General features: G+C 45.8%; 1 protein-coding gene across 5 annotated transcripts in view; it reads left to right on the forward strand.

Moving 5' to 3' along the window:
- The window catches only part of LIPE (lipase E, hormone sensitive type), a 328,286-nt gene that overhangs the window by 271,583 nt on the left and 29,672 nt on the right, over positions 1–27,031 (forward strand). For 4 of the 5 annotated variants that reach the window (XM_082273587.1, XM_082273583.1, XM_082273584.1 and 1 more), the window contains exons 2-3: positions 13,836–14,374; positions 21,833–21,923. In XM_082273587.1, the coding sequence (XP_082129713.1) occupies positions 13,862–14,374; positions 21,833–21,923 (604 nt within the window). In that variant the 5' untranslated portion in view covers positions 13,836–13,861. Of the gene's footprint in view, positions 1–5,286; positions 5,372–13,835; positions 14,375–21,832; positions 21,924–27,031 lie in introns of those variants that run through there. The other variant, XM_082273586.1, reaches the window with a different exon arrangement.

The following is a 27,031-nucleotide window of genomic DNA, read 5'->3' on the forward strand; positions in this document are numbered from 1 at the left end:
AATGATAGACAGCACATTGGTGACGTCTATCATAGGAGCCGGTCCAGGAGGCAGGACTTCGTATGACAGCGGTCGCCGGATAATCGGGAGATTCCTGCTCTGTGTGATCCAGCGGCTCTCCTCTCTGTTTATTGCAGAATGCATTGGATGGGCACGCACTGGTGAGGCTACATTGGATGGGCACTGATTAGGCTGCATTGGATGGGCACGCACTGGTGAGGCTACATTGGATGGGCACTGATCAGGCTGCATTGGATGGGCACGCACTGGTGAGGCTACATTGGATGGGCACTGATCAGGCTGCATTGGATGGGCACGCACTGGTGAGGCTACATTGGATGGGCACTGATCAGGCTGCATTGGATGGGCACGCACTGGTGAGGCTACATTGGATGGGCACTGATCAGGCTGCATTGGATGGGCACACACTGGTGAAGCTGCATTGGATGGGCATGCACTTGTGAGGCTCTATTGGATGGGCACTGATCAGGCTGCATTGGATGGGCACGCACTGGTGAGGCTACATTGGATGGGCACTGATCAGGCTGCATTGGATGGGCACGCACTGGTGAGGCTACATTGGATGGGCACTGATCAGGCTGCATTGGATGGGCACGCACTGGTGAGGCTACATTGGATGGGCACTGATCAGGCTGCATTGGATGGGCACGCACTGGTGAGGCTACATTGGATGGGCACTGATCAGGCTGCATTGGATGGGCACGCACTGGTGAGGCTACATTGGATGGGCACTGATCAGGCTGCATTGGATGGGCACACACTGGTGAAGCTGCATTGGATGGGCATGCACTTGTGAGGCTCTATTGGATGGGCACTGATCAGGCTGCATTGGATGGGCACACACTGGTGAAGCTGCATTGGATGGGCATGCACTAGTGAGGCTGCATTAGATAGGCATGCACTGGTGAGGCTGCATTGGATGGGCACTGGTGAGGTTGCATTGGATGGGCACTGATCAGGCTGTATTGGATGGGCATGCACTGACGGGGCTGCATTGGATGGGTACTGATCAGGCTGCATTGGATGGGCACGCACTGGTGAGGCGGCGCGGGAAGGGCGCGGTGGCGTTTTATTACTTCTATACCTTAACTGTAGTATATATTTTATATGCGCCCCAAGAAAATTTCTCTACACTCAATGTGGCCCAGAGAAGCCAAAAGGTTGGACACCCATGCTTTAGAACCAATTTAATCCTTGCCTGTGTCCCCAGGTTTCCTCTTTCAGGGTGGTCCCTTTCTTTTGCAGCATTCTATGGAGCCACTCTGCATGCAGGGACTAGAGTTGTATCTCCCTACATTGTGTGCATCAATAGGAACACATATCTTTATAGCATAGGTTGGACCTGTACATCCCTCCTCCACCCCCCCTCCCTTCTCCAAGTTAACGGGCTGGCTGGTGACTGCACTGTCCACTGTTAATGTATTTTGAAGATCAGAAGTTCAGGGAAGCATCCCTGAAAGAGCAGGTGCCAAGCAGCATTTAGCGTCTTGGGATCTTGGACGGAATCGCTGCGATTCTGCTCCGATCTCAGATTACGCTGCAATTACAAAATGCATGTTCAGGCGCCATTCATTTTATATAGGCACCTAAAACCCGGCACGGTTTTGCCGTGATTATCACATGCTAATCGCGGCAAACTGCAACGTGCGAAGCTTATTGCCTAAAAAGGAGCAGCAGCTTCTTTTGTTGGACAAGCTTCGCGCGTTGAGGTTTGCGGTGCGATGAACGCGGTAAAACTGCTCTGTGTTTTAGGTGCCCATATAAATGAATGCCACCTGAACGTGTTTTGAGATTGCGGGTGGAATCGCAGCCAGAATGTGAATGGAGCCTTAAAGTGGAGTTCCACCCAGTTTAATAACTTGGATTACATAGATGTAATCCCCTTTAAAACTACTTTTACCAATGGAAACTTTTTTTTTTTTTTCTTGCTCGTAAATACCTTTTTTTCTTCTTTATTCATCTTCTCCTCACTTCCGGGTCCGGCCGCGATCGGTGATTACGTCATTCGGCGATTCGCAAGGGCTGCTGGGATGTATCTCATGGGATGAAATCTCGCATTATTACACAGGTGTCCTGAGCTGTACTCGTATGTATTGGATTGAGTCGGCGTACGGACTTCTGGTCGACAGCGGTGACGTCATCCGCGTGTGACCTCCCGGTGCTCACAGCGGGCACTGGGTGAACACAGCGTGGGCTCCGGTCTAGGAAGTGGCCGCACACCGGACCGTGCGAGCCTCCCCCGCTTGGACCCGCTCCTCTCTCTTCCATCCACCTACCCTGCTTCTTCTTTCCAGCTGCTAGCCTCCCCCCCCCCCCCCCCCCCTTCGGGACCCACACCAGGGATTCCTGTCGCAGGCAGCTGTGATACACAGAGGCTTCATGGACTGGTAGGATGATTTATTTTAACATATTGCTTCACCATTGTGGATCTATTCAATACATTTTTATCAGACTGTCTATTCAAATTCCCATTGGGGTTAATTGTCAGCAACATACATACCTGAGCGCCATCCTTCACTTTTTTCTATTCATCTACAAGCTATCCAGCTTTAGGATTGGGCGAACAGTGTTGTAATAGACATTCTGTGTTTTTTGTACATGTGTGCACCCTCTGCATTAAGACATTTCAGGAGATCACCTTTTTGGAGTAGCGCTAGAACTCATTCTTTGAGCTACTTAATTCCACTAACACCAGCAATGGGACTTAGTTCCACTAACACCAACAATCGGGCACTATTCCTTCCATTGACACCAACATTGGGACATAATTCTACTGACACCAACAATGGGACATAATTCCACTGACCCCAACAATGGGACATAATTCCACTGACCCCAACAATGGGACATAATTCCACTGACCCCAACATTGGGACATAATTCCACTGACACCAACATTGGGACATAATTCCACTGACACCAACATTGGGACATAATTCCACTGACCCCAACAATGGGACATAATTCCATTGACTCCAACATTGGGACATAATTCCACTGACACCAACAATGGGACATAATTCCACTGACTCCAACATTGGGACATAATTCCACTAACACCAACAATGGGACATAATTCCACTGACTCCAACAATGGGACATAATTCCACTGACTCCAACAATGGGACATAATTCCACTGACACCAACATTGGGACATAATTCCACTGACTCCAACGATGGGACATAATTCCACTAACACCAACGATGGGACATAATTCCACTAACACCAACGATGGGACATAATTCCACTGACTCCAACGATGGGACATAATTCCACTGACCCCAACAATGGGACATAATTCCACTGACTCCAACAATGGGACATAATTCCACTGACTCCAACAATGGGACATAATTCCACTGACTCCAACAATGGGACATAATTCCACTGACTCCAACGATGGGACATAATTCCACTGACCCCAACAATGGGACATAATTCCACTGACTCCAACGATGGGACATAATTCCACTAACACCAACGATGGGACATAATTCCACTGACTCCAACGATGGGACATAATTCCACTGACCCCAACAATGGGACATAATTCCACTGACTCCAACGATGGGACATAATTCCACTAACACCAACGATGGGACATAATTCCACTGACTCCAACGATGGGACATAATTCCACTGACTCCAACGATGGGACATAATTCCACTGACACCAACATTGGGACATAATTCCACTGACTCCAACGATGGGACATAATTCCACTAACACCAACGATGGGACATAATTCCACTGACTCCAACGATGGGACATTATTCCACTGACACCAACATTGGGACATAATTCCACTGACTCCAACGATGGGACATAATTCCACTAACACCAACGATGGGACATAATTCCACTGACCCCAACAATGGGACATAATTCCACTGACTCCAACGATGGGACATAATTCCACTAACACCAACGATGGGACATAATTCCACTGACCCCAACAATGGGACATAATTCCACTGACTCCAACAATGGGACATAATTCCACTGACTCCAACGATGGGACATAATTCCACTGACCCCAACAATGGGACATAATTCCACTGACTCCAACGATGGGACATAATTCCACTAACACCAACGATGGGACATAATTCCACTGACTCCAACGATGGGACATAATTCCACTGACCCCAACAATGGGACATAATTCCACTAACACCAACAATGGGACATAATTCCACTGACTCCAACATTGGGACATAATTCCACTGACTCCAACATTGGGACATAATTCCACTGACTCCAACATTGGGACATAATTCCACTGACTCCAACATTGGGACATAATTCCACTGACTCCAACATTGGGACATAATTCCATTGACACCAACAATGGGACATAATTCCACTGACACCAACATTGGGACATAATTCCACTGACACCAACATTGGGACATAATTCCACTGACACCAACATTGGGACATAATTCCACTGACACCAACGATGGGACATAATTCCATTGACACCAACATTGGGACATAATTCCACTGACACCAACGATGGGACATAATTCCACTAACACCAACAATTGGGCACTATTCCTCCCACAGACATCAACATTGGGACACGATTCCACTGGCCCCAACAATCAGGGGACTATTCCCCCACTGACCCCAACAATGGACATCATTTCATTGACACCAACAATCGGGGCACTATTTCTCCCCCTAATTCCAACAATAGGGCATTGTTTACTCCCACTGGTCAGTCCGTTTCCCCCTAAAGTCTGAGCAGCCGTAAACTGGCCCTTTGTTTAGAAAGTTTGGAGACCTGGTTCTACACCATTCTTTCTCAGTCGGGCTGACTTGACACCCGGGGTTTTCATCTGGGTTCATCGTGGTTGTCGTGGGGTGACTCTCACACACAACACTCCTAAGAGCCTTGTAAATGACCGGCTGGGCTCACAGGCAATGGACAGAAGGGCCTCCAGTCCTGGACCAAGTAGGAAGTCCGGGACAGAGCTGGAGCATGGAGTATTATTTGGGAACGTTATTTTTTTGTTTTTTTCATGGGACACAGAGCACCCACAAAACAATAGGCTACATATGAGATACATTCCAAGAAGAAATTTTGTGAATTAGGGACTGGACTTCTGAGCCCAGCCAAGTACAATATGACAGTGCCAAACAGTTGTCACATGTGTTGTCATAAACAGAGCATCATCCTCTGGAGATGTCACTCTCCCGATGGGCTGGCTGCCATTGTTGTGCCCTCCTCCTCCTCGGCAGGTTTATATGTGCAGGAGGAGTCTGCTTCCACAGTCAGATGGAACTATCGGATCAAGAGAAGTCCTACTAACAGAACACCAGGAGACAGCTGTCACTGCAGGTATGGGAGACGGGCAAGTGACAGTCCGGTTCATCTTTCTGATCCTTTTCTATATCTATACTGGATCTGAATGTCTCTGTTTTCTCTTCTAGCCTGTCCGCAGTTCCTTGTAGTGTCACTCGCTCTCTCTCCTGGTGACCTTTCCTCTCTTGTGACACTTTTCTTACACTGAGTTCTCAGAAGTTGTAAACTAGAGATTTCTAAAGTGCAGCTGCTCTCCAGATGTTGGGTTGGGGGAGGATTGTACTGCTGTTACTTAATTCTACGCCAGCCGTTCTCAGCATTTTTTATTAAGGGGGAATCCTTGAAATCATTTTCTGGTCTCAGGGAATCACTGGTAATATTTATTATATCTACAGCTCATGGGACATTTCTGTGATGGCCTCTGGCATAGTTATTCCTTATATTTATGGTCAGTGGGAAGAATGCTCCTTACATTGGTGATCAGTGGGAAGAATTCTTCTTACATTGGTGATCAGTGGGAGGAATTCTTCTTACATTGGTGGTCAGTGGAAAGAATGCTCCTCAGGGCCTATTAACTTGGGCAATCCATTTAGGTCCACCTGTCAGTTTTTCAAGCAGACCCGATCAGAAGGTTCATGCATTCATATGGACCAGCGGGTGTAAACAAGCTTGTGTCCATTTACACCCGCCTACCTCCGGGTCCAACCAGGTGGACAGATTCTCTGATGATCAGAATGGAAGGCGCCTGTGTGAAAGGGCCCTTACATTGGTGGTCAGTGGGAAGAATGCTCCTTACATTGGTGGTCAGTGGGAAGAATTCTCCTTACATTGGTGATCAGTGGGAAGAATGTTCCTTACATTGGTGGTCAGTGGGAAAATGGTCCTTACATTTATAGTCAGTGGGAAGAATGCTCCTTACATTGGTGCTCAGTGAGATGAATGTCTCTTACATTGGTGGTCTGTGGAAAGCATGTTCCTTACATTGGTGGTCAGTGGAAAGAATGCTCCTCAGGGCCTATTAACTTGGGCAATCCATTTAGGTCCACCTGTCAGTTTTTCAGGCAGACCCGATCAGTAGGTCCATGCATTCATGTGGACCAGCGGGTGTAAACAAGCTTATGTCCGTTTACACCCGCCTACTTCCGGGTCCAACCAGGTGGACAGATTCTCTGATGATCAGAATGGAAGGTGCCCGTGTAAAAGGGCCCTTAGATTCGTGGTCAGTGGGAAGAATGTTCCTTATGTTGGTGGTCAGTGGGAAGAATGCCCCTTACATTGGTGGTCAGTGGGAAGAATGCTCCTTATGTTGGTAGTCAGTGGAAAGAATGCTCCTTACATTGGTGGTCAGTGGGAAGAATGCTCCTTACATTGGTGGTCAGTGGGAAGAATGCTCCTTACATTGGCGGTCAGTGGGAAGAATGCTCCTTACATTGGTGATCAGTGGGATCAATGGTCCTTACATTGGTGGTCAGTGGGAAGAATGCTCCTTACATTGGTTGTCATTGGGAAGAATGCTCCTTACATTGGCGGTCAGTGGGAAGAATGCTCCTTACATTGGTGATCAGTAGGAAGAATGCTCCTTACATTGGTGATCAGTGGGATCAATGGTCCTTACATTGGTGATCAGTGGGATCAATGGTCCTTACATTGGTGGTCAGTGGGAAGAATGCTCCTTACATTGGTTGTCATTGGGAAGAATGCTCCTTACATTGGTGATCAGTGGGATCAATGCTCCTTACATTGGTGGTCAGTGGGAAGAATGCTCCTTACATTGGTGGTCAGTGGGAAGAATGCCCCTTACGATTGTCACTTAGATTAGTTATCAGTGGGAAGAATGCTTCTTAAAGCGGTTGTAAACCCTAAAACATAAAAAAAAAAAAAAAAAAAAAAAAAAAAACCTGCAAGACAAAGGCATAATGAGCTAGTATGCATCGCATACTAGCCCATTATGTGTAACTTACCTTAGAACGAAGCCCCGACACGGACTCCCGGACATCGCTGCGGGCGCTGCCATGATCCCTCGCTGTCTCTTCCGGGTTCGGCGGCTCCGGCGCGGTGATTGGCCAGAAGAGACAGCTCCGGCCAATCATCGCGGGAGTGATTTTTCCGGCAAGCTCCCGGCAAGTTAATTGAAGGTCCCCCCGGACCTTCAGAGCACATGCGCCGCTCGCGCGAGCGGCTGCATGCACTGTAAATATCTCCTAAACCGTGCCGGTTTAGGAGATATTATTTGTACCTGCAGGTAAGCCTTATTATAGGCTTACCTGTAGGTTAAAGTGCCAAAAAGCGGGATACTACCGCTTTAATTTGGTAGTAAGTAGGAAGAATGCTACTTACACTCTGGAAACCCCTAGCAACCTCTGAAGGAACCCTGGTTGGGAGAGGCTGCTCTGCATACGGTATCAGGCCTGGCACCTCTTTTTATTTTTGCATGATATTAATGTAGGAAGCCTGGAACTGTTGTATTCTGTGATCCAGTTATATTGAAAGATGGGCATTCTTTCTGTCCATTATATTTACAGCAGACTTTTATGTAGTCATGTAGACTTGTGTGGCTAAACCAGTTTACCTGAAACCTTTTTTTTCCTCTTGCTAATAAATATGCCCCCTGACATCTGCATAAAGTTTGGATTTCTAGTGATACCCTTAATTGGCTAAATTAAAGCGGAGTTCCGGCCACAACATTTTCTTTTCAATAAAAATACCCCCGAGACAGTCAGGGCTAGTACATTCCACAATGAATAGCCTCTGAACTGTCCCGGGTCGCACTTACCTTTTAGAAGGAATACTTACCTTTAAAATTTCTTCTCTAGCGCTGCCATCTCGGATGTGGGCAGCTGAAGCCAGGGCGTCCTCTTCCGTGTCCTCTTCTCCCAGAATGCCCTGCACCGGCCCCGCTCGTCACTTCCGGGGCAGGCGCGTCATCCTTCCACAGCTTCTGGGCATGCCCAGAAGCTGTTTAGCAGGGAATGCCGCGCCCGCACCGGAAGTGACGAGCGGGGCCGGTGCAGGCGCATTGATTCCTGGGAGCGATGACGTTCAGCTCCCAGGAATCAATGCAAAGAGGAAGTGACGGCGCGAGCCGCGGCCACAGAGGGAGGAAGTGGAAGAAAGGTGAGTATATATTTCTTCAATAACAAGGTAAGTAAACAAAAAAAAAAAAAAATCGTAACTTTCCATTTCTTTTTCAAGTGACCAAAAGGAAGTGGATGGCCCAAATCCAATTATGTTGATTTTGTGGCCGGAACTCTGCTTTAAGTTATTTAGGCCCTGTTCACACCGGAGTGTTTTTTCAGCTCGTAAAACGCTCATCTCTGAGGTTCCAAAACACCCAACAAGCAAAATCCCATTCATTTCAATTGCTCTTGTTCACATATGAGCGTTTTGTCGCCTGAAGCTCAAAAACATACATGAGCTTCTTTTTTGGCAGATTACAAGCGTTTTTGGTCAGATGTCAATGCCTGCCTCCAAACACCTCGTGCAAAAAACGCCTGAAAAATGCCCAAAAAAACACCTGTAAACGATACGCTCAGGTGTGAATGGAGCCTTAGGCTACGTTCACATCTAGGGGTTGCTATTTTTACGGGCGTTTATGCAGCGTTTTTGTGCAGGCGTTTTTAGGTTAACAAGTGACCAATGAAAAAAAATAAAAACGCCTGTAATCTGCCAAAAAAGAAGCTCGTGTACTTTTTGAGGGACGGACATTTTGCTTAAGGTGACAGAACGCTCAGATGTAAGCAGGGGCCATTAAAATGAATAGGATTTGTCTTTTTGGGCGTTTTTAGAGCTGAGGCTAATGGTGGCCATACACGCACAGAATTTCAGGCCGAAAATGGTCGATTTAGGAAAGATCGTTCAATTATCGGGCCGTTATTGAACACAAGTTTACCGACGATTTCGATCCTGCTCCCGGCTAATGTCAATGGATCCATAGCGAAAATTCTTATCGCTTCAATGAAAGTGTATATGTCTATGGTAAAATTGAAACGAAAATAATATACTGAATCTTACTGCGCATGTCTTTGACATATCAGTGAACCCCAAGCATGGTGATGACATCTGATCATCATGAATATCCATTTCTCCAATAATTTGATTATAAAACGAAGGTTTCTACATGAATGCTACTACACGACCCCGTTTGTCCACGTATGTTTCCTCCTACCCGACCTCAAATCAAACATCCGGTCATACGCGGGTGAATAGGGGGTTTGTCTTTCCGGGTTGCAGACGTCACTTCCTTCGTTTTGCTGATCGATTGATAAAATTATATTTGTTTTTTTTGTTTATCAAACTATTCTTGAAACGAGTTTATTCTATCGGTTAGTGGCCAGTTCGCTTTCGACCGCCGAATAATCGTTCAGTCTGCAAACGGCCGAAATTCTGTGCGTGTATGGCCAACATTAGAGCAGAATATCGCCCAAAAAAGCCTAGATGTGAACGGAGCCTTGAACTTACTGGGGACCCCCGTGTCTGTATGGTCACTTTATTGGAAAAGGTGTTCCAAAGGTGAATTTATCCTTTAAGCATTGATGTTTGATCCGTGCTCAAAGAGTTGCTGAATGAAGCACTGCTACACCAACCAGTGTCTTGACTGGCAAAACAGCAACAGGTCCTGGCTTTTAAACTATGGTTCATGTCCCTATTGGGTAGGGACTCTAAAACTCCTGAGATACATCCCTGAGATCTACTATCTCAGGGATGTACAGATTCACTTTGGTCCATGGTGCACCTTCTTCTAGACCAGGGTTTCTCAACAAGGGTTCCGTGGAACCCTAGGGTTCCTCCTTAGGTTGCTAGGGCTTCCTTGAGCAATGGGCAATTTCTGCCTCTCAGATAAGTTCCCAATGACACCATTGTTCCTATTAGCTATCTGTAAGGGGGTAATTCTTCCCAATGATGAGAAGAGTAAGGAGCATTCTTCCCACTGACTGTCACACTAATGTATCATGAGTTGTAGATTTTGAAATTTTTAGCAGGGGTTCCCCGAGACCAGAAATTTATTTCAAGGGTTCCTCTGTGTTGAAAAGGTTGAGAGAGGCTGATCTAGAACATTGGAATTTTTTATGTTAGGCCGGGTACACACTATGAGTTGTTTTGTTTATTTCGTTCAACCCAACTGTCTGCTCCAGTGGGAGCCGCTGTACTAATGATCTGACAGTTCAGTGATCTCCCCCGCTGAGCTGTTGTGTTCTGATAGGGGAACGGCCCCCCTGCCAGAACACTCCAATCGGCGCTCTCTGCCATTGGGAGCCGGTTGGCTGCTGGTTTTCCCTGGTTTTCAGCCGGCTTGTGTTGGACCAGCTGGCATTCACAGGGGCCGAATGTTGGCTGGTTTTTATTGAAGCAGCCCATGTCTCCCCACTTTTGGCTTGTGTGTACGGGGCTTTAGGCTGGCCACAAACAATATTCTATCAATAATCATAGGCGTGCGCAGGGGGTGTGCCTGGGTACAACCTAATCACTACGTACAGTGTTGATTTCCCCTACTGCCCAGGCTTTCTCCAGGTTGGCCCTCCCCACCCTGCAGTCCTGCTGGCTTCCCTCTTCTCCCCCCCCCCCCCCCCCCCCCCGGTGCTGCAGGGTATGTTTTAGGATGGAGAGTGAGGGAAGGGGCTAGTAAATGTCACTTACCAGTGCCTTCCTTTTCTAAATGAACACCGTAAACACACTCACTGCGTTCATTCATAACTGAAGTATAGTAAATTGTGTTTCCTATGCTTTAGTTTGTGAATGAAAAGGAAGCCTCTGCCAATCATGTTAAGGCTTTCGCTTCAATACTTTGAGACGTTGATATAGAAGAAAATATAACAATGAATTCAGATATTTCTCCAGGTTTCATCTGCTGCATACTTGTTTTGGTCAGTGATGTATCTTCTTTTTTTTTTTTGACACGTTTTCTACAATGTTTTGTTTTAATTATATTTAATTATTTTATTATTATTATTACTATTTTACAGGATATATAATAATATAATATATTATAACAGGCTTTACAATATAACGGGGGACAGTACAATTACAACACAGTTCAATACAGAAGGAATAGGAGGGCCTCGTGGAACTTACAATCTAAAAGGAGGGGGAGGTGGTACAAAAGGTAATAGCTGCAGGGAATGATCTGATGGAGGTAACTCAAGTACAGTTTTTAGGTGGAGGTGGGGTAGGTTTCACTGAATAAATGAGTTTTCAAGGATCGCCTGAAGGCGGACAGAGTAGGAGCTGTCTGGACATACTTGGGTAGGGAGTTCCAGAAGATGAGAGAGATTCTGGAAAAGTCCTGGGGTAGGGAGTTCCAGAAGATGAGAGAGATTCTGGAAAAGTCCTGGGGTAGGGAGTTCCAGAAGATGAGAGAGATTCTGGAAAAGTCCTGGGGTAGGGAGTTCCAGAAGATGAGAGAGATTCTGGAAAAGTCCTGGGGTAGGGAGTTCCAGAAGATGAGAGAGGTTCTGGAAAAGTCCTGTGGTAGGGAGTTCCAGAAGATGAGAGAGGTTCTGGAAAAGTCCTGTGGTAGGGAGTTCCAGAAGATGAGAGAGGTTCTGGAAAAGTCCTGGAGGTGAGCATGGGAGGAGGTAACATGGGAGCTAGAGAGCAAGATGTCTTGGGAGGATCAGAGAGGACAATTTGGGCGTTATCTGCAGATGAGGTTGGTGATGTAGCTGGGGGCAATGTTGTGGATGGCTTTGTAAGGTTGTGGTTAGTGTTTTGAATTTTATACGTTGTGCTGGTGGAAGCCAGTGAAGGGATTGGCAGAGAGGGGCAGCAGTCAAGGATCGGTTAGTAAGGTGTATAAGACCCCATTCACACAGGGGCGACACGACTTGGAGGGGCGACCTGTGAAGTCTCGGTGCACAGCGCGCACCGCGACCTCGGTGCGACTTGCAGGGACTTCATATCATTGAAGTCAATGCAAGTCGCCTCCAGGTCGCCCCAAAGTAGTACAGGACCCTTTTTCTAAGTCGGAGCGACTTGTGTTGCTCCTATTAGAACGGGTCCTGTACTATTCAATGGCGAGCGACCGACCGCGACCAAGTCGCCTGACAAGTCGCGCTAGTGTGAATGGGGTCTAAGTCTAGCAGCATTCATATTAGACTTAAGGGGGGGGTTAGCCTGTGTATAGGTAGGCCAGGGAGGAGGGAGTTGCAGTAGTCAAGGTTGCTTTTGTAGTGTCATTAGGAAGGGGCAATTCTGGAAATGTTGCGGGTGTTAAGGTGGCAAGATTTAGCCAGTGATTGGGTCTGGGACCCAAAGAAGAGGTCAGAGTCTAGGGTTACACCCAGCACCTTGGAATATAGGATTGAATGGACAGCCACGTGTACTTCTTATATATGTGTGAATATTGTATTCAGCACCATTATTGTGTTTGACTTCTTCTTTCTCGTTGAAAACCTGCAAAGAGCTCTTCCACATGAATTTCATTGGAGGCTGTGGAAGGGTTCGTCATTAATCTTCTAAAGTAAAGAACGATACCCCAATGAACTGAGTTGTCCTCAAAAGTGCCAAATCCATTCAAATGACTGGTTTCATTATACAGGAGAGTGTGTGTGTGTGCGTGTATGTATGTGTGTGTGTGTGTGTATATATATATATATATATATATATATATATATATATACACACTGTATTTTCTGGTGTATAAGACTACTTTTGAACCTCAACAAAAATCCCCCAAAAACGGGGGGTCGTCTTATACACCGAGTATAATATCTCCAAGGTAACCCAAGTATAAGTATTACCGGTAGATGTAATCTCTCAAGACGCTGGCTGTGTGGGAATCTGTACCGGTATACCCTATGTACCGTAGCTTCGGCTACATACAGTGTACCGCGCTGAGCCAATCAGGGAGAGCGATGTATTCTATTATTGAATGCAAAGCCTGCTCGGATTGGCAGAGTAACATCAGCCCGCCTCTCTGACTCTGCCAATCCGAGCAGGCTTTGCATTCAATAATAGAATACATCACTCACTGTGATTGGCTCAGCGCGGTATACTGTATGTAGCCGAAGCTACGATACATACGGTATACCGGTACAGGATTCGCACACAGCCAGCGTCTTGAGATTACATCTACTGGTAATACTTATACTTAGGGTACCTTGGAGATATTATGAGAGATTACATGTATTACAGTACTAGGATAACTTGGAGATCTATGAGAAATCTGATGTTTTTCAATGGTGTTGCCTTGCTTCGGAAGGGGGGTAGTCTTATACGGCAAGTATAGCCCAAAAACCTATTTTTTAAACTTGAAAATTAGGGGGGTCGCCTTATACGCCCAGTCGTCTTATACGCCGGAAAATACGCCGGAAAATAGGGTGTATATATATATATATTTCTGTATAAATATGTAGAAGATTCTGGTGGCTTGGTGACATGATGATACAGCGCCACCTGGGAATCTTTCTTGGCCCATGGTTGTTTTTGCCGTAGAACATGTTTCCTGTGGTATCGGATAATGAGATTTATGTGTTTATTTTTTTTCTTTCTTTTCTCATTTTAGGCGTGGTGCTCGTGCCTCCCGAGCAGATGGACCCCCGGCCCCTGTTCCACGCTGTGGACACGCTGTGCCAGGATAACATTAAGCACTTTGGAGAGTCTAAAAATGAGGTGGGCTCCCGCTTGGTGCAAGCCTTCTCCCGAATCCAGGAACAGGCACATGGAATTGAACCGTCCCTACGTGCCCTGGCTGCAGTTTGCCCACTTTTTGACCTAGACCCCGACACTCCAGCCAATGGATACCGAAGCCTGCTAAAGGTGGTAACTTCCTGTACCCAGCACATCCTGCACAAGTGCCGCTACATCACAGCCAGCCGCCACAGCCTCTTCTTCCGAGCCGCCCACAACTGCGCGGAGCTAGAAGCGTATGGTGCCGCTCTCACCCAGCTCCGGGCACTGCTCTGTTTCGCACAGCGGCTGCTTACCGCCAACTGCCATGGGGATCTCTTCTTCCGGCAAGAGCGCGGCCTGTCTGAAGAGTTTCTGCGGGAGTACAGCACTATGCACAAAGGCTGCTTCTATGGACGCTGCATGGGGTTTCAGGTGAGGTCCTGATCCTTGGTTTTTTTTCATTTTACAGTGTGTTTCCTGATTATTATTATTTCTTAACGCTTTGAGGTGGAGTACCAAAAGTTCCAGAGGAAAAAGAACGTAACCAGTAGCAACGTGCAAACCTGTAGCCCCCAAATTTCATTTGGCTTTTTCTATTTACTATTAGGTGGCTTACATAGAATTCCTGTCTTTTTTTTTATTTTATATTTTTTTTGGTTCCAATTTTGAAGGGAACATTTGTACCATAATTAGTTTGTCTTACCTTGTGTCTTGTTTTTTTTTACCCCTCTGTGATTTCTACACTTTTGCTGTCATGGTACTTTCCATTGGAGTTTTTCCTGTTCCTGGCAATGAGCTGTTTTTGTCCCTGACCTTCCAGGGAACCTTGATCTTCTCTCGGTATGTGTGACAATGACATCACAATGCGTTATCAGTGGCAGAGATAAGATATGACACCGAATTTATGAAGTACACATCCAGCTGTATGACATCTCTACCTTTCCAACTAGGCTATGGTCACTCTAAATGTCATTATATTGGGGACATATTAGTAAATATAAGTGTATTATCTAGGCATGCAACAATACAAAGGATTAATGTCGATTGCCTCTCGTAGGAGTACGGCAGCAGGGCTGTTTTCCTGCACTGGATCAGGTATTTAATAGCTCTCCTGGGTAGGGGGCGCAAGCCAATGATTACCGGGCAGGACCTGCTGATCGGTGAAGAGGATGACAGAGCTCTGTGCTTGTAAACCACACAGAACTCTGTGCTTGTAAACCACACAGAACTCTGTGCTTGTAACCCACACAGAACTCTGTGCTTGTAACCCACACAGAGCTCTGTGCTTGTGTAAACCACACAGAGCTCTGTGCTTGTGTAAACCACAAAGAGCTCTGTGCTTGTGTAAACCACACAGAGCTCTGTGCTTGTAAGCCACACAGAGCTCTGCGCTTGTAAACCACACAGAGCTCTGCGCTTGTAAACCACACAGAGCTCTGCGCTTGTAAACCACACAGAGCTCTGCGCTTGTAAACCACACAGAGCTCTGCGCTTGTAAACCACACAGAGCTCTGCGCTTGTAAACCACACAGAGCTCTGTGCTTGTAAACCACACAGAGCTCTGCGCTTGTAAACCATACAGCGCTCTGTGCTTGTAAACCATACAGAGCTCTGTGCTTGTAAACCACACAGAGCTCTGTGCTTGTAAATCACACAGAGCTCTGTGCTTGTAAACCATACAGAGCTCTGTGCTTGTAAACCACACAGAGCTCTGTCCTGACAGCGGAGATGTGCCGGTTTTTGTTTTCCTGCAACACAGGGTAAAAAACTGGCGCATCCAGTAGAACAAACAGCACACTGTGAATGCATCAAGCACTGTTAGGCCCTGTAAGATCACACCTAGATAGTACCCCTTCCCAGCCAGTATCAGTGTATATCATTAATCCCTGTATTAGTGTCACTGGTTCCTACAATGTCAGATTGTCTGCCACACTATCACAGTCCCGTTGATCAGCGTCACTAAGCGCCCATTCAGACTGGCGCGACACGACTTTGTGGGGCGACCTCGGCGCGACTTGCACGGACTTCATATAATTGAAGTCAATGCAAGTCGCCTCCAGGTCGCCCCAAAGTAGTACAGGACCCTTTTTCTAAGTCGGAGCAACTTGTGTTGCTCCTATTAGAACGGGTCCTGTACTATTCAATGGTGAGCGACCAACTGTGACTTGTCAGGCGACCAAGTCGCGCTAGTGTGAATGGACCCTAATATTAATAAAATAAACATGCCAGTATAATGTATATCCCAGTTTGTAGGCGCTATAACGTTCGTTCAAACCAGTCGATATACACTTATTGAGATTTTTTTGTCAAAAATATTAGGTGAATACATTTTGGCCTAAATTTAGGAAGAAGTTTGATTTTTTTTAATTTTTTTGGATATGTTTTATAGCATAAAGTAAAAAATATTGTTTTTTTGGGTTTTTTTTTTCCAAAATGTGCGTTATTTTTTGCTTTATTTAAAATTCAGTGGTGATCAAATGCCACTAAAAGAAAGCTCTATTTGTGTGGAAAAAATATATTTATAAGGTTTTTTTTTGGGTACAACGTTTCATGACCGCGCAATGGTCAGTTAAAGTAATGTAGTGCCAAATAACAAAACAAATGGAACGAAGGGAGTAAAATCTTCTGGAGGGCAAGTGGTTAAGTGGCGGTTCACACTATTGCGATCACAGACATCGCATATGATTCGGAGCGCACTGCTCCTACAATTACATGCAATGTCTGTACGGTGCGAGTTCAGCCATACAGTTTACTGTATGGCTGAATTTGCAACTGCAATCGCAGTGAACACGCACAGGACCCTTTTTTTGGTCCGCAGCAGAATCTGATCGCATGGTGGTTTCACACCAGTGCGATCCGATTCATGTGCCAACTGTCAGATCGCACAGTGATCTGATCTGGGGGTGTCGTTAACTTTGAATTGATATCCCCCAGTGTATCGCATATGGCAGTGTGAACTGCCTGTGCTGCGGATGCGATGCAGGAACACGCTGTATATTCGCAGTGTTCCCGCATCGCAATAGTGTGAACCGGGACTGAAGGACACCTGTGTTGAAAGTTATGCAAGCAGAAAATACTAAGACCCCGTTCACACTGGGGCGACCTGGTCGCCTGACAAGTCGCCGTGGGTCGCCTGGCATAGAGAAGCTGTGGACCCGTTCTAATAGGAGCGACACAAGTCGCTCCGACTTAGAAAAAGGGTCCGGAGCTTCATTGGGGCGACCTGCATTGACTTCAATGATATGAAGTCCGTGCCGGCCGCTCCGAGGTCGCGATGCGAGCTGCGCACCTCGACTTCACAGGTCGCCCCAGTGTGAACGGGGTCTAAAGCTTGTATTTTCTAAACTCTGAGGGTTGGGAGTCTGTCTCTGGCTTTGGTGCGTTGAGACACTGACTTTGAACAAACCATGCAGTGGCCGGTGTGAGGTAGGGTGGGGCCAGGTTCTGCATATTGAGGATGCGCTGAGCTCGCTATATTGCAAGGTCTCCTTTTTTCTTTTTTTTTTTAACCAGTTACCGCTTGGCCAATAGCAGATTGATGGGCAGGCAGTGGCTTTATTATCCTGAGTGAACGTCATTTGACATCCTGTCAGGAAGCGCAGATCGCGGGGCCACACAACAGCGCGATCTGTCACTGGTCGTGTCAACGGGACACGGCCAATGACTGATCAGAGTACCGTCTCGCTGCTGGTACCATGTGACCACCGTGACGAATCACAGCAGGTCACATGACAATTGTAGGATGGTTTCCTTTCATGCCATCCATTGTATACAATTGTATTGCTAGCTGTGATTGGGTAATTTGATCACATGGTACAGACAGGGCCAATCGCAGCCCTTCTGTACCATGTGATTAGCTTCGACCAATCACAGCTATTTACAACAAAATAGACTGAATGATTCAGTTTAATTTAGTAAAATGCTTGCTTATAGCAATGTAATACACTGCTATAAGCAAACATAATGTGTAAAAAAGAAAAATTCCTAATCACTTCTCCAGAGCAGTAGAATCTCACTATGGTAACATTTTATTGCTCTGGTCACTGTGTGTTTTAACCACTTGCCGACCGCCGCAAGTACATTCAGTACAGTCAGCCCCTCACAGGCAAAGTGACATATCAGTACGTCACTAGCCTGTGAGGCTCTGGGGAGCGAGCGAGCGCGCGCCGCCGGAGGCGCGCTCCCGCTCGGTCACGGACCCCCCCATGCGTGTGCCCGGCGGACTCGATATCCGCCGGTCACTCGCGATCGTCCGTTAGAGCGGGAGAAAGGCAGGCGGCTAATGTAAACAAGCCGCCTGTCATTCTCCCCTGTGTAAGAATAGTGATCATACGGTTCTACTATGTAGGACCGTTGATCATTGTTCCTACACCTCAAGCCACAGCCAATCACAGTTAGAAACACGCCCCTAGGGACAAACATAACCCCTCCCTCTCCAAAAAAGTTAACCCCTACACTGCCAGTGTCATTTTACAGCAACAGTGCATATGTATAGCACTGATTACTGTAGTAATGTCACTGGTAACCCCAAAAATGTCAGTCAAGGGTCCGATCTGTCCGCCGCAATGTCGCAGTCCCGCAAAAAAAATCGCAGATCGCCGCCATTACTAGTAAAAAAAAAAAACAATAAAAATGACAAAAATATTTCCCTTAGTTAGTAAACGCAATAACTTTTGCGCAAATCAATCAAAATACGCTTATTGCGATTTTTTTACCAAAATTATGTAGCAGAAAACAATTTGGCCTAATATGTTAAAAAAATTTTGATTTTTATATTATTTTTTGGGGGGAATTTCATATAAAAAAAAATGTGAAAAATATTGTTATTTTTTCAAAATTTACGCTCTTTTTTTGTTTATAACGCAAAAAATAAAAATCGCACAGGTGATCAAATACCACCGAAAGAAAGCTCTGTTTGTGGGGAAAAAAAAGGACGTCAAATTTAATTTGGGTACAGCGTCGCACGACCGTGCAATTGTCCGTTAAAATCACACAGTGCCGAATCGCAAAATAGGCCCTGGTCTTTAAGCAGCCAAATCCTCCGGGGCTTAAGTGGTTAAAATAAAAAATCTTAACGAAAAGAAAAAAATTTAATAGTAAAAAAATGTTTAAATAGATATATATTTTCTTTTGTACTGTCACCAGTCAGTGTCCCTGATCACCACACCAGTTATATGATAACGCTGGACAGCACTGGTAAAAGCATATAATGAATTGAAGCATTTTTTTTTTTTTAGTTTCTTACATTTCCAAAAAAATCTATGACAAAAATTTCAACTTCAAAAATCCTCCATGCCTCTTACTAAATACCTCTGACTGCCTATTTTCCAAAAAGAGGTAATTTTGGGGATATTTTTACTGTCCTGGCATTTTTAGGCCTCAAGAAATGAGATCGAACGCCAGTACACCAGGATTGAACAATTTTCAGATAATAAAGGAGTTGTAAAGGCAGAAGGTTTTTTTATTTTAATGCATTCTATGCATTAGGATAAAAACAAACCTTCTGTGTGCAGCAGCCTCCCTCAGCCCCCCAATACTTACCTGAGCCTGTCTTTATCCAGCAATGTTGTAGGAGTGTCTAAGCTGCCCGGGATTCCCCTCCTCATCGTGGTGCGATTGGCTCCCGCTGCTGTCAATTGAAATCATTCAGCCAATCAGGAGAGAAAGGGGGCAAAGTCGGGTCGCGGCTCTGTGTCTGAATGGACACAGGGAGCTGTGACTCGGCTCGGATGCCCCCATAGCAAGCTGCTTCCTATGCAGGCACTCAACAGGAGGAAAGGGCCAGGAGAGCCAAAGAGGGACCTGAGAAGAGGAGGATCGGGGCTGCTCTGTGCAAAACCAACTGCACAGAGGAGGAAAGTATAACATGTTTGGTATTTAAAAAAAAAAAAGAGACTTTACAATCACTTTAAGGTGGACCTAAACCTAAAGTGGCTCTAAACCCGTCAATTTTTAACTGTTTCCCAAGACTGTTACATTCAAGGCACGCAATGAATGAGAACTGTCAGTTGCTTTTGCCCTCAACTGAACTGTCAAGCCATCAAATGGGCGGTGTCATAACTGATCACATGTGCAATTGCAGATCAAAAAGAAGCTAAGGTGGCAGCTTCCTTGGTTGTAAAGGGAAGGAGGGTTTAGTTCCAATTTAAAAATATGATTTTCGGACCTATAGGGAACATTTTAGAGCCCATTCAGACTAGCGCGACACGACTTTGGGGGGCGACCTGTGAAGTTGCGGGCACCGCTGTGCACCGCGACTTCGGCGTGACTTGCAGAGACTTCACATAATGGAAGTCTATGCAAGTCGCTCCGAGGTCGCCCCAAAGTAGTACAGGACCCTTTTTCTAAGTCGGAGCGACTTGTGTCGCTCCTATTAGAATGGATCCTGTACTACACAATGGACCGCGACATACCGCGACTTGTCAGGCTGACAAGTCGCCTGACAAGTCGCGCTAATGTGAATGGGCTTTTAGGCTCGGTTCACACTAGGGCGACCTGTGAGGCGACCTGGTCGCCTCACAGGTCGCCTCACAGGTCGCCGCAGGTCGCCTCCAATAGGGAAGCTGCAGACCCTTTCTAATAGGAGCGACACAAGTCGCTCCGACCTAGAAAAAGTGTCCGGAGCTTCTTTGGGGTGACCAGGAGGCGACCGCCATAGACTTCAATGTTATGAAGTCCGTGGCGGCCGCTCCGAGGTCGCGGCGCGCTGCTTGCACCGCGATCTCGGAGGTCGCCCCGGGAAGTAGCGTCGCGGTAATGTGAACCGGCGCTTAATGTCTCATGTTTTTTTTTATTATTTATTTTTTATTTATTTATTTTTTTTAGTAAAAAAAAAAAAAAACAAACATGTTATACTTCGAGCCGGTTCATAGCTAGTCACATCGTAACCAGGAAGTGCTGTTTATCGACTTTCCTCCATTCGCGCTGACAAGGCGCGAGTAGAGAAGAGCCAATCGGGGGCTCTCCTGACAGGGGGGGGGGGGGGGCGGTCTGCACTAATAATCAGCGCATTGATTATCTGTGCAGACCCATCAGGGATGTCTACCAGTGCCCACAAGGGATGCCAACCCGTGGCCACCAGGGATGCCAATCAGTGGTAATTAAAGGTGCCAGTCAGTGCCGATTAGGGATTACAATCAGTGCTGCCTATTACAGCCATCTATCATTGCTGCCCAACAGTGCCTATAAGTGCTGCCTATGAGTGCCCATCAATGTTGCATATCGGTGCCACCTATCAGTGCACAACAGTGCTGCATATCAGTGCCCATCAGTGTTACATATTAGTGCCACCTCATCAGTGACTATCCGTACCCCCCAGTGCAGCCTCATCAGTGCTCGTCAGTGCAGGAGAAAACTTACTTATTTACAAAATTAACATAAACAAAGAAAAACTTTTTTTTTTTTAATTTTCAGTAATTTTTTATTTGTTTAGCAAAAAAGAAAAATCGCACAGGTGATCAAATACTACCAAAAGAAAGCTCTGTTTGTAGGAAAAAAAATGATAAAATGTTGTTTGGGTACAGTGTCGCCTGCAATAGGGAACCTCGCTGGAAGCTGTATTGGATTTATAAGCAAGTTTGTTGTAATATAATTTTGAAAGTAAGTAACTTGATATTGGGGCGCAATCTTTTCATTTTAACTTGGCCTCTTTTCCTTTTCTTTTTAGAGTTGATGGGATTACAGCAGGTATAACCTCCTTTTATCACAGATGTTTATGTACACTGACCTGTTACAGCCTTAGGTTTACATCCTATTGATATGACCCTTGTCGCCCCTTTTGTAACCTGTAACCTTTGCGCCGGATTTCGGTCTCATTGTGATTTTTACTCTTTGTTCCTGTTTTCAAGTGACCAGCCTGTTTAATCCCCATCGTCTGTTTTCTGTTTGCAGTTCACTCCTTCCATCCGCCCGTTCCTGCAGACTATCTCTATTGGGTTGGTGTCATTTGGGGAGAATTACAAGCGTCATGAATCTGGAATAAGTAAGTAGTGAGAGTCCGCAAACCACAGCTCTTTAAATGTGTTTTTTTTTTTTTTTTCATCTCCTTTCAAGTTCCTCCTTTTTGCAAGAAGTGAAAAAACTTTTGTGAAAGTTTTACATTGCATTGCATGCACACAATTTGTGTTGTCAATACATTCCATCTGTCATTCTAAAGTAAGTTGTGATAACCAGCGCCCTCTAGTGGTGAGTACTTTGAAGCCTCATTGAGTTGCTGATTTGCATTGTAGGGACTTGCCTGTGCACGTCTGATACTATAGGTAGGGCTCACGTCAACAGGAGTTGTTTTTTTGCAATTGACATGCATTTCCATACACAGGTCAGCAAAATACCAATGACTTTAACCACTTCTGGACCGGAAGGATTTGCCCCCTTAATGACCAGGCCATTTCTTGCGATTCGGCACTGCCTTACTTTAACTGACAATTGCGTGGTCCTGCGACGCTGTACCTAAATACCTTTCTTTTGGTGGTATTTGATCACCTCTGCGATTTTTTTTTTTTTTTTTTTTTTTACGCTATAAACAAAAAATAAGTGACAATTGTGGAAAAAAAAAATATTTTCACATTCTGCTATATGAAAATATGCTATTCCCAAAAAAAAAATTAAAAAATCTAAATTTTTTAACATTTTAGGCCAATTTGTTTTCTGCTACATATTTTTGGTAAAAAAAAAATATCGCAATAAGCGTATTTTGATTGGTTTGCACAAACGTTATCGGGTCTACAAACTACGGGAAAGATTTAGGCTTGAGGTCTAAGTTAAAAACGTATGTCCCCAATGGGTTAGTGCCCTTTCACACTGGCGCTCCGTATGTCCGCAAATCATCCTATTTTTTTGCAGATGATTTACGGACATAATGTAAGTCTATGGCATTGCGGATGTCAGCGGAATACCATCCGCTGACATCCGATTTTCGTCCTTTCAGTTCTGTTCTGTTTTTTGGAACGGAACAGAACCCTATTTTTCCTCCGTTCAAAAAACGGAAAGGAAGCAAAATCGGATGTCAGCGGTGTCATCTGCTGACATCCGCAATGCCCATAGACCTACATTATGTCCGCATATCATCCGCAAACGGATGGGATGATATGCGGACATATGAAGCGGATGACACAAGTGTGACAAAAGTCCCGCACCGGAGCAAAAAACCGGAGCGGCCGTGTGAAAGAGGCCTAACATAATTTTGAACTGTAGGCACAGCCTTGTCTTTTGCATTTGAATATCAAAGGCAGTGTTTGAAAACATCAGCTATGTCAATGATCAGTGTGCACAGGTGTTTATAGTTTGCTTCTGGCATCGGTTTGTGAAGCATTTTTTAATCAATTTGCACAATGCAGAGTTTGAATTTTGAATTGGATGTTATTGAGCAACATATATGCAAACTGACCTTAAGGCGATCTCAGATGCCCATGATCTAGCCTAAAATGGGCCTAAGATTTCTACAGTACTAAAGGGCAGCTATCGTCTTGTGCCTACAATTACCTAGGCCAAGGCTGTTTTCAGCTACTGTTAAGATTAGGCCTGGTTTACACTGCCACAACTTTGAATCCGACATCTCTGCGCGACTTCATCACGGCTTGCATACGACTTCTTTAACAAAAGTCAAAGCAAGTTGTGTTGAAGTCACACCAAAAGTAGACTCACTGATTAGAACAATTCCATTGCAGTCAATTGGGCACGACCTGGCATGCAACTTTTAACTCAAGTCACATGACAAGTTGCAGCAGTGTGAACTGGGGCTAAAGCAGAACTCCAAGAAAAACATTTTTCACATGCAGTGGGGCTGTGCCTGCACTGCATAGGTTAACTGCTCGTTTAGTCCAGGGGCGCACAGAAAGGATATACTTAGCCAATCCTTCAAACCTCCTGAAAACAGCGCTCCCCCACATCCAGCAGTGGACTTGTTCCTGCCATCCTCACATCCAGAGCCAGTCTATGGGTGTGATAACGTCTGGAACAGTCAATGCACAAGGCCGCTAGCGTGCGGGGAGGCAGGAGTGGCAGGGACCTGTATTGCGCTCGGAGGATCGGAGAATCGGGTAAGTATTTTCCCACTCTCCTCACCCCCTAGACAAAAATGAGCAGTTACCCCGTGCAGTGCCTGCACAGCCCCACTGCCTGGGGAAAAAAATAAACATTTTCCTGGAATTCTGTCCCTCCTTCATGATTTAAACTCTGCATCCTGTCTTTCTAAAAAAGCTTTTTTAAGAAGTCTGGCAGCTTATCATCTAAAGTGTTTGTTACCCTACAAAAAAGAAAAAAAAAAGTGATCCTGTTCCTTTAAAGCATGGTACAGAGCCCAGTGCTTGTGCTGTGCAACTTGCCCCCTTCTATCACCTGAAATTACCCAGCTGATCCCGCCTGCTTCTGTCCTCCCCTCTATAAACTGACCACGGTTTAATAGGGCTGCTGAGCCCTGATACCGTGGTCAGTATACGTGCCTCCGTCATCTGCAGCTCTCCTATCCTCCTCTGTCCTCCTCCTCCCACCTCCCTCTCTGCCTGTCAGCTCTGTGTCAGTGCCCACCCCCTCCCCTCCTGCTGCTGAAATTACTGTTAGAGCCGGTTCACACTGAGGCGACACGACTCCTTACTACTTCGGGGGCGACTTGTGCATTACCATGCACCACGACTTCGGAGCGACTTGCAGAGACTTCACATAATGGAAGTCTATGCAAGTCGCTCCCAGGTCGCCCCGAAGTAGTACAGGACCCTTTTTCTAAGTCGGAGCGACTTGTGTCTCACCTATTAGAACGGGTCCTGTAGTGGTCAATGGACCGCGAGGGAGCGCGACTTGTCAGGCTGACCAGTCGCCTGACAAGTCGCGCTAGTGTGAACCGACTCTTACATTTTTACACTATCCTCTCTGTTTAATAATATAAGCTGCCCCTATCTATGTACCTTATAAGCCGCTATATACCTGATACACGTGACTGGCCGCCTGTCGCCTCTCTCCTCCTGACTGACGTCAGCAGGCGATTCTCGGCCCCTCCCACTGCAGCTGTCAGGCCGAGAGAGGAGAGAGGCAGACGGTCACGTGAGCAGCGCTCTGAAATCAGGTATATAGCTGCATTTTTTAAAGCGCAGGCACAGGGGCACCTTACATCATTAAACAGCGAGGATGGTGTGAACTAAATATAGTGGCTTAACCACTTTAAGCTGGCCATACAGTCTTTTTTTTTTTTTTTTTTTTTTTCAGTAACTGATGGAGTTATTCCTTTCCTAGCCAGGACATTGTATTCTGACAATGGGAACCACAGCTGTCAGAATACAGCTGCAGCCATTGGTCTAGGAACATTTTCCAACATGTCCCTATGATAGAAGTCAATCAAGTGATCCAACTTCTGTTGAGCAGGGATGGCCACACACTGATTAGAATTTGTTCAGTCCCTGCTGAACTGGCAGAATTTTGATCAGGGTGCGGCCAGCCTTACCCTGCTACCTGATTTACCAAAACTGGAGAGTGAAAAATCTAGAGCAGCTCTGCATAGAAACCAATTAGCTTCCAGGTTTTAGGCTGGGTTCACACTGATACGGTGTACCGCATACAAATGACATGCAAATTCAGTGTGGTGCAAATTGAGCCATATATGCATGGCTCAAAGTACACTGGATCTGTGCCAAAAAGGTGCAGGACCCTTTTTTTGCCTGCACTGAAATCAGATCAGATGGGTGTCTAAACACCCATGCGATTCGATTCCAACCAGTTTCACAGTTCGCACTACATTCTGCGAACAAACTTTAAATTGACACCCGCAGTAGTTCACAGAGTGTAGTGTGAACTGCCCGCGATTCTGATGTGGTGTGGGAACCCGCACAGGAATCGCTGTGCTTCCCGCACTGCATCAGTGTGAACCCAACCTTATTGTCAAAGCTTAATTGAACAAGCTGAGGTTAGGAGCTGATGGTAAACATTTAGCCCTCCTTCACATTAAACGCAGCTTTGAAATTGTGTGACTTCATCTGAACTCGGACGATTTCAAAGCCGCATTTCTGTCTGACTTTGGGGGCGACACGAAAGACATCTGTGCGGGTGCATGCACAGATGTCTATTAAAGTCACCTCCGAAGTCACTAAAAGTGGTGCAGGAACTACTTTTGGAATTCTGTGCGACGTCGCACCGATTGGGACACTCCCATTGCCGACGATAGTCTGTGATTTGACCTGTCAAATCGCATTGATGTAAACAGGGGCCTAAAGGCAATTAAGCTGCATGTACACCTGCTGTGCACCTAAATCTGTTGACCTCCAAAATTATGGTTCCTTCTAGCACTAATAGGGAGCATGAAGAAGTCGCCCATAGTAAGCATTCAACCAATGCCTGCATAGCTCACCATCCCTGAGCAGTCTTGTTGGAGAGCACGGTTCCTGACCGGCGTCCTTACTTTAATTGCAACTCCAGCTGTGCATAAGAATACATCTTGAGGTTTCTAAATAGGGTCAAAATATTAGAACCTGAAATTGTGTGTGTTGGGACAGTGGATTCCTTCTGCTTCAGTTGGTACATATGATGGTTTAGCTGTCTATGAAATTAGCAGACCACTACCTTCAGGGATATATTGGGCCAATAGTCTGTTGGCCCCATGACAGTGCAAAGATGAGCCCTACATCTAATGGTCACATTGCATGTTCAGCATGAGAATACTCTAATCATAAAAAACACTTTGCTTGTTTCCAAGGGCTAGTTTATATTTATAGCCCGAGGGTGGTTTGGTGGTATTACTGTACATCAGCCTTTTTCAACCAGGGTGCCTTGAGGTTTCTTCAGGGGTGCCTTGGCAAAATGCCTAAAAATTGCCCAAAAATGTAAACAAGCCAGCAGGTGGATCAAGCCTGCCTTTTAGTTACACAAAGCCACGGGTTTTTATTGTGCGCCATTTCAACCTTTAGCCACCGGTGTCCTAACAACCAATGATGTTATCAGTATTGATAATAAGGATGTTGATCGCCTGCACAGTATGCTTGTCTGACTCTCCCCTGCCCTTCTCCATCAACACTGGGGTCACATTAGCGGAGTGATGGAGAGGAGAAACACTGGAATACTAGTCAGTACCAGTGTGAAAAAGTGTATTTGCTTTGGAAGAATAAATCC

Source organism: Pelophylax lessonae, assembly GCF_965119305.1.
Source record: "Pelophylax lessonae genome assembly, chromosome: 12".
In the NCBI taxonomy this organism is placed as follows: domain Eukaryota; kingdom Metazoa; phylum Chordata; class Amphibia; order Anura; family Ranidae; genus Pelophylax; species Pelophylax lessonae.